Raw genomic sequence first — 9,109 nt, 5'->3', positions numbered from 1 at the left:
AGATGCCATACTATGTGATTTGTGAATCAAAGTGCATTTGAAAGTTATCTTTTCAGGTAAAACGCTTTATTTTTGGTCAGTAATGTATTTTCTTTAAATAAAAATGAAAAGATTGTTTTCAGTCTTTTTATAGTTGCATGAAATTACCATGACTCTTGCCACAAATACATTTTTAGGGGAAAATCTGAAACTTTGGTATTTTTCATGACTTCAAGCCAAAGCAATAAAACACCCCTGGAATCTTTGGTGTTTAGCTTTAGGTAGATACAAAACTGCAAGCCACAGATATGAATAATGGTCTGTAAACTCTTTGAAATGAAAAAGTTTTGATGTCTCCTCTATGAAATCACTGTCTAAGCATCACAAGCAAAACATTATTTCAAGCCATGGGTGTTAACCCCCCCCCAAAAAAAAAAAAAAAAAAAGAGTTATACAGAGTTTATTAAGAGTTCTCTGGAGAGAAATTTGCCTCAAAAGTGTTACAAATGTGTACAGCATGATCCACAAGCATAAGCTAAGATTTACAAATGTGTGCAGTAATTTGTGTGTAACTTTTGAGGATTCACAAATGCGTGCTGCAATTCATCACACAAATACAAAGCAATTTGAACACACAAAACTATTTTACAAATGTGTGCATCAAAGCCTGTAAGAAAAAAGGATCATTTACGCACAATTTATTGATTTCGGCTTCACGAGTCTGTCAAAAACACTTCTGTGCATGTCCTACATGCAATGTGAGTTTTGAGACAAATTTCACACAAATCGTAAATATGTGATCAACTGTGTACAGATCTGTGCACGGATCCAAAAATGTGAGCTGTATTCGTACAGTCCCTATCAAAAGTTTAAGACCACTTAAAAAATACAGCTGATCAAAAGTTTAGGAACGCGTGCCTTTAAAATGCCACGTCTGTGCAAAACTGTAGATTCATTGTCATTTTCTGTCAGGTAGTCACACTGTCATGATGTTCTGATGGGAAAGACAAAAAAAAGTTCCCTTTTTGAACTTGGTCGGGTTGTTGAAATGCATAAGTAGGGTCTCTCGCAGCGTGCCATCACTACTGAGGGGGGATGCAGTAAGACAGTCATTTGGAACTTCTTAAATGATCGTAAGGGGTATGAAACAAAAAAGTCAAGTGGAAGAACCAAAAACTTCACCAGTACTGAGCCAGAGGATCGAATTGGCTGTTCGTCAAGACACTGGACGATCCTTGTCCCAAATTAAGGCCGTTACCTGTGCCAACTGCAGCCCAATAACTATCAGATGGCATCTGAGACTGAAGGGCTTCTAAAACAAAAAAACATCTTGCAAAGGCCTCGTCTCTTTGAACACCACAGAACTGACTGTTTGGACTTTGCAAGAGAGCACCAAACATGGGACATTGAAAAGTGGAAGAAAGTTTTATTTCACCTTGATGGTCCTGATGGTTTCCAGCGTTACTGCCATGACAAGCAGATCCCACCTGAGATGCTTTCTACGCATCACAGTGGAGGGGGGGCCATAATGGTCTGGGGTGCTTTTTCCTTCAGTCGAACAGTAAAGCTTCAGGAAGTGCAGGGGCGTCAAACGGCTGCTGGCTATGTCCAGATGTTGCAGAGAGCATCTCTCATGACTGAGGGCCCTCATCTGTGTGGTAACGACTGGGCTTTTCAACAGGACATTGTACAGTACACAATGCCCGCAGAACAAGGGACTTCTTCCAGGAGAATAACATCACTCATTTGGACCATCCTGCTTGTTCCCCTATTCTAAATTCAATTCAGAACCTTTGAGGATGGATGGCAAGGGAAGTTTACTAAAATGAACAACAGTTCCAGACAGCACATGCCCTTCGTGTCGTCTTCACCACTTGGAGAAATGTTCCCACTCACCTGCTCACCTCATGGAAACGCTTGCATCAGCTTTAAAACAGCCTGTTTCGATTTAAGTGTTGTTTTCAATAAATTGCATGCTCAAATAAATGTTTCGTCTCACTCCCATTTCTTCTTGTTGTATGTTCAAGCTCTACTTGGAACCTTGTTAAGATCCAACCATGCAAAATATGATATATATTTTTTTTCAATTTTTCAAGTAGTCTTAAAGTTTTGATAGCGACTATATCTGGGATTCCTCTGTATTCTCTTCATGGAGTTCTCTCTGTAGCTTCCAGCAAAATCCAGCTGCATCAGAAAAGAAGAGGTTGAACTACAAATGTGGTAAAAGCTTTAATGGGCCAGTAGAACTGTTGTTGGAAAAAAAAGTGTAGGGAAAGCCACAGTCAGACACAGCTTTTTAAATGAGTCCTGTGAGAAACTTCAACTTAGAAAACATTAAAACATTAATTGGAATTAGTTTATTTTAAGGACAGGAAAAGTTTGATGATCAAAGTAAGCAACAATTCTGCTCTCTATGGATCCAATTACTGCAAATAATTGGATATTGTTTAATGTTTTTCTCATTATATTGTAAGCATCACCTCATGAGATCAGTATAGGTAAACTGTATATATTTCGCTGTAAAGAGGTCAGACATGCAGCCACATGCTTGCAGCCTGTGCTGTCCAATCCTTTCAGAAAACATCAGGTGAGCTGCATTCACTCCTTTAACACATGCATGACTTCAAATGTGCTCATTAAACTGCCATGTGAATTGTACCTGTAATTTAACGTAACAATATGATTTTCTGTTCCTTAGACTAATAAGGTAGTCCTCAAACACAGGTGGTGGAGTTCAACTATGATTTTTCAAAGGACTGTTTTAAACAGCTCTGCTATCATTCATCCTCCAGGTTTCTATATCATTGGATTTGAGACATTTCCTTTCATCAGTGTCTACTTTATCCTCCTGGTGTTTGTTTATGGTGTTACAGTGCTGTTTAACATTTTGGTGATTTATGTCATTGCTTCTACTCGTCGTTTGCACACTCCAAAATTTTTGGCTGTTGTCAACCTTGCAGTTATTGATCTGTTTCTTAACACTTGTACCATTCCCAGCATGATAAAAATATTTCTCATCAAAAACAACTTCATTCCATTTAACTTGTGTTTGCTACAGATGTATGTTTATTATGTGTTTGTATCTTTGGAGTCATTTGCTCTTGCTATACTTGCCTATGACCGGTTAATTGCAATATGTTTCCCTCTGCGTCATAACTCCATCAACACTGTGAGAAGCATGTGTTGTACTATCAGTATAACATGGTTTCTTGTTATGGGAGTAATTGGATTTACAACAGGTATAATGACTCGACTCTCTTTTTGCAGGTCTGTGAGAGTGTTCAGCTATTTCTGTGACTATGCACCTGTGTTTCGGCTTGCCTGTAATGATAACACAATGCAGTGGTTTGCAGCTTCCTTTCTCAGTGTTTTGTTACTTTTTGTCCCTTTTACTTTCATTTTTCTGTCTTATGTCAGCATCCTGGTGACAGTGTTCAGGATGAAATCTGTGGACAGTCGGGTGAAAGCTTTGGCCACGTGTGCTGAGCATCTCATTCTTGTTGCTATATTTTACATTCCTCTTACTGTCATTTTCACAGTTGGTTTTTTTCTGGGTGTTGTTAATCCAGATCAGTGAGTCCTGAGTCTGTCGCTGGCCTCATGCATCCCACCTTGTATCAATCCTGTTGTATATTCTTTGAAAACCAAAGCAATCAAAACCAGAGCACTGAAACTGTTCAGAAAAACTAAAGTTAATGCATAACATAATAAATAGACTGAAATAGTTTGAAATGTCAAACTGATTTCACGTCATGGGGCACATACAGCCCACTTTGTTCTTAAATGGGCTAGATGAATGAAACTGTCCTTTATTTCAGTGTATAAAGTTTTAAATACAAGAAAACAAGGTGGTATTTTAGCTGTATGTCTTGGTTTTCTACATGTGTAGAGTTAAAGAAAAAGTTCTGGTACCTTATTGTCCAGACTGTCCTGTATTTATAAAACAAAGGTTATCTATAGGTGGTGAAAAACAGGAACTTTTCTGTCATTTAATCATTTATCTATTACTTCTTCTGGTTTACCATGACTGGCAATAGGGGAGGGTTTTTTTTTAATAGGAAAAGCTGTTAATCATATGAAAATAATGTTTTTCCTTCCTTCACATGTTCTAGCCTGGCTGGATTATGCTGTTTTGTGCCCCCATGCCTTATATTTGAAACCTTTAGTTTAGAGAATCAGTGTCAAGAAGGCTGACAACAGGGTAATGTGCTGTAAACCTGAGTCTATAATGTTTACATCATTCAAGAAGAGGAGCGACAAAGTCTGTGATGTCTTTACTCTTAAACTACTTAAAGTACTACTTATAAAATCCATCTATCTCACTATTCTGTTAATTATGTTTTCATATTATTAATTTGGTGGCTTGTGTGAATTTTTTTCATAATACTTACACCATTTTTATGAGGTAATAAGTAGCATTGTGATAAATTATGGAACTTTAAATGTGAATATTGAAGTTTTAAAATTTGGATTAATTTGAAAGTTTTTTTATGAACCAATCATGATTTCACATCTGTTATTTCAATAAGGAGAGCTTGTTAGAAGGAGATTTACACATAAGCTTCATTTAATTTAACTAGACTAATTTTGTGACTAAACTAACTAACTGTCACATCATAAGTAACACTCCATATGTATACAATGGTTAAAATAAGTATTGAACATGTCACCATTTTCTAAATATATTTCTAAATATATTTATTTATTTATTGACATGACATTCTCAGCAGATGTCGGGAAAACCCATCCAGTCCACACATGCAAATTAATCAAACCACAGATGTCCATAAAATATGTGTAATTAGTTAGAAATGACTAGTACTGAACACATGACGAAAGGGAGGTGCAAAAAAACCTGACACCAGCTGCAATCTATCAGTGATTAGTAAGCAATCCTGCCACTTTGTGCAAATTAATGTCAGCTGGTTCAGTCCCCACTGATGCTACACAAGAAACATCTCATCATGGGTAAAACCAATGAGTCCTTGACCCTTGCAACCTTATTGCACCAAAAGATACAGATGGCACTGGCTACAAAAGAATTTCTAAACTACTGAAGGTTCCAGCGAGCATTGTTGGAGCCATAATCCGGAAGTGGAAAGAACACAATTTCTCCATAAACCAGCCACGACCAAGTGCTCACCGCAAGATTTCACACAGAGGAGTGAAAAAAATCAGCAGGTACAATTGTGTCAAAGAAAACAATGGCCTATATGCACACTCATGACACAAGATTCCATTACTAAAGAAAAAGCATGTTGCAGGTGCTTTTTCAGTTTGCTGAACAACATTTGGACAAGCCTGTAAAAGAATGGGAGGATATAGTCTGGTCAGATTAAACAAAAATTGAACTCTTTGGATGCCATAATAAACACTATGTTTGGTGGAGAAAAGGCAGCACATATCACCCCAAAAACATCATACTAATTGTGAAGTTTGAAGGTGAAATTTGGAGGTGGGAAAATCATGGTGTTGGGCTGTGGCACTGGAACACGACACATTACTGAAGGAAGGATGAATGGAAAAATGTAACGAGACATTCTTTATAAAAATCTGCTGCCTTCTATCAGGATGATTAAGATGAAACATAAGTGGAAGCTTCAGCAAGACAATGAACCTAAGCGGACAGCCAGGGGACCTCTCTGTTTGTTTTAGAGACAGAAAACAAAGCTGCTAGAATGGCCAAGCCAATCACCTGACCTGAATTCAACTGAAAATATGGAGAGAACTAAAGGTCAGAGTTCTTAGGAGGCAACCTTCAGAATTTGAAGACTGTTTGTGTAGAAGAATGGGCCAAAATCACAGCCGAGCAATGCATGGGACTAGTTTCTCCATACAGAAGGCGTCTAAAAGCTGTCATTGTCCACAAAGGCTTCTGTATGACATATTAAAGAAATTTCAGTTAGCGTGTTCAGTACATTTTCCCTTTGTCATTACTCATTATTGCAAATAATTTAAGGAAATCTATGGTTTTTGTTGCTTTGCATGTGTGGATGGGATGAGTTGTTACTGACATCTGCTGAGAATTCCATGTCAACAGCACCTTTAGCAATATATTTACTTGGAAAATTGTTGATGTATATATATTTCGCCAATCTCCAAGCTTCTCTGGGTTCTGGAATATTTATATATTCAGAGAGCACTTAACCGTTTTTATTTACCAAACATCCATCCATCCATCCATTCGCTTCCACTTATCCTTTTCAGGGTCGCGGGGGGCGCTGGAGCCTATCCCAGCTGTCATAGGGCGAGAGGCGGGGTACACCCTGGACAGGTCGCCAGTCTGTCGCAGGGCTAACACACAGGGACAGACAACCATTCGCACTCACATTCATTCACACATTCACACCTAGTGACAATTTGCATTATCCAATTAACCTATCCCCACAAGCTGCATGTCTTTGGACGGTGGGAGGAAGCCGGAGTACCCGGAGGGAACCCACGCAAACACGGGGAGAACATGCAAACTCCACACAGAATCTGCACAATTAAAGTTTGGTTTCATTTTTAATAAAATTGTGACCTGCATTTTAATTGCGTTCCTTGTTTTTAAGTATGAGTAGTAAGCAAATTTGAGTTATATTTACTTCATGTCCTATTTAAGTGAAGTATTATTCAGTTTTGACGTTAAATGAACAACAGCTCTGAGTTAGGTGAAGGTGGAGGAGGTGGTTGAAGAGTACAGGTCGAAGAGGAGCTTGTTGATGAAAAAAGATTAAATTTCATGAGTAAATCAGTGTGTTCGGTCAGAAGGCTGAGTGTACAGTGCTCTAAAGTCACTGGAAATATTGGCTGAAATACAGAGACCCCATGAGTTCTTTTAACTTTGGCCAGGCCTGGCAGTTGAACAGGCCTCAGGGAGTGTAGCTTTACATAGTTCTTCTTTTCACATGTTTTTTTCCCCCCAAAAGACTAATAAACTGCATTTCTTTCAGCATCCCATTTGGACATATATTTTTTACACTTCACTCAGTAATTCATACAAACCAAGTTGCTTCTCCACTGGTTTGTATCCTGCTCCACTGCAGTATGAATGTCTGTGAATGTTAGATAGAAAACACTTACATAGGAAAAGAACAGAAAAAAATGCTTGTATGAATCAGTGAATGAGACAACTTGTATAAAATCACTCTGAGCACTCAGAGTAGAAAGAACCAGCATAAGAACCAGTCTATTTACCAAGTTTATAAAAAGGAAATTCAGATTTCATTCCACATATTCCTTATTTAGCACTCCTACAGATTCAATACATACAGACTTCTATGATTTTATCATCTCTAGTACCGTACCGAACCCTGTTACTAGTATTAGCATTTTCCATAGAATTATGTCTTAATTACTTAGAAACTGCTTCCCTGTAGACTTATTCATAGTGCTATTTCTCATAGAACGACATCACATATATAATATTATACTATAGTATATAGTAAAATATTACGTACATATATAAACACAGGATAGTGCAAGAGCCTCCTTAACATCCGTTTTCATTCAATATATTCAGACTTTCATTCTACATATACGTATATTATATTCCTCGTCAAACAAGAGGAGAAAAGCAACAAATAGTTTGTCCATTTTGTAAAACTCTGACATTTGTTAAATAAACAAGGTTGTTTGGACTAATGTTAAGAAACTTTCCTTGGCTTTTTGGTCAAAGAAACATTATTCCCATGTTTACAACCTCAATAATATTTCAGCAACTCCCCAACTTGGTCAGACACATTTTAAAATGAGTCCTGTGAGACGCTTCAACTTAGAAAACATTAAAACATTAATTAGAATGAGTTTGTTTTGAGGAAAAGAAAAGTTGGTGATCAAAGTAAGCCACAGTTCTCTCTCTATGGATCAAATTAGTGCAAATAATTGGGTACAGTTGTAAGCATCGCCTCATGAGATCTGTGTAGAAATACTGTATATATTTCGCTGTAAAGAGGTCAGACATGCAGCCACATGCTTGCAGCCTGTGCTGTCCAATCCTTTCAGAAAACATCAGGTGAGCTGCATTCACTCCTTTAACACATGCATGACTTCAAATGTGCTCACTAAACTGCCATGTGAATTGTACCTGTAATTTAACGTAACAATATGATTTTCTGTTCCTTAGACTATTAAGGTAGTCCTCAAACACAGGTGGTGGAGTTCAACTATGATTTTTCAAAGGGCTGTTTTAAACAGCTCTGCTATCATTCATCCTCCAGGTTTCTATATCATTGGATTTGAGACATTTCCTTTCATCAGTGTCTACTTTATCTTCCTGGTGTTTGTTTATGGTGTTACAGTGCTGTTTAACATTTTGGTGATTTATGTCATTGCTTCTACTCGTCGTTTGCACACTCCAAAATTTTTGGCTGTTGTCAACCTTGCAGTTATTGATCTGTTTCTTAACACTTGTACCATTCCCAGCATGATAAAAATATTTCTCATCAAAAACAACTTCATTCCATTTAACTTGTGTTTGCTACAGATGTATGTTTATTATGTGTTTGTATCTTTGGAGTCATTTGCTCTTGCTATACTTGCCTATGACCGGTTAATTGCAATATGTTTCCCTCTGCGTCAAAACTCCATCAACACTGTGAGAAGCATGTGTTGTACTATCAGTATAACATGGTTTCTTGTTATGGGAGTAATTGGATTTACAACAGGTATAATGACTCGACTCTCTTTTTGCAGGTCTGTGAGAGTGTTCAGCTATTTCTGTGACTATGCACCTGTGTTTCGGCTTGCCTGTAATGATAACACAATGCAGTGGTTTGCAGCTTCCTTTCTCAGTGTTTTGTTACTTTTTTTCCCCTTTACTTTCATTTTTCTGTCTTATGTCAGCATCCTGATCACAGTGTTCAGGATGAAATCTGTGGACAGTCGGGTGAAAGCTTTGGCCACGTGTGCTGAGCATCTCATTCTTGTTGCTATATTTTACATTCCTCTTATTGTTATTTTCACAGTTGGTTTTTTTCTGGGTGTTGTTCATCCAGATCAGCGGGTTCTGAGTCTGTCGCTGGCCTCATGCATCCCACCTTGTATCAATCCTGTTGTATATTCTTTGAAAACCAAAGATATAAAAACCAGAGCACTGACACTGTTCAGAACTAAAGTTAAAACTAAACTAACTAAAGTTAATGCATAA

The 9,109-nt window shown here is 37.7% G+C and overlaps 1 protein-coding gene and 1 pseudogene across 1 annotated transcript; both read left to right on the top strand.

Annotated features, from left to right (window-relative positions):
* The first annotated feature begins 2,542 nt into the window (after positions 1-2,542).
* Positions 2,543-3,682, top strand: LOC146624330 (olfactory receptor 2AT4-like; annotated as a pseudogene).
* A 4,269-nt stretch (positions 3,683-7,951) lies between these two features.
* LOC146624329 (olfactory receptor 2AT4-like) lies at positions 7,952-9,109 on the top strand. Its single transcript, XM_085363439.1, has 2 exons — positions 7,952-7,975; positions 8,087-9,109. The coding sequence occupies exon 2, from the start codon at positions 8,129-8,131 to the stop codon at positions 9,107-9,109; it is 981 nt and encodes a 326-aa protein (XP_085219565.1). The 5' UTR covers positions 7,952-7,975; positions 8,087-8,128.

Source organism: Diplotaxodon limnothrissa, linkage group LG10, assembly GCF_057381915.1.
Source record: "Diplotaxodon limnothrissa isolate DT_005_m linkage group LG10, D_limnothrissa_male_GT1.1, whole genome shotgun sequence".
NCBI lineage: Eukaryota > Metazoa > Chordata > Actinopteri > Cichliformes > Cichlidae > Diplotaxodon > Diplotaxodon limnothrissa.
The sequence above is the reverse complement of the archived record's forward strand: the minus strand, read 5'-3'. Positions and strand labels throughout refer to the sequence as shown.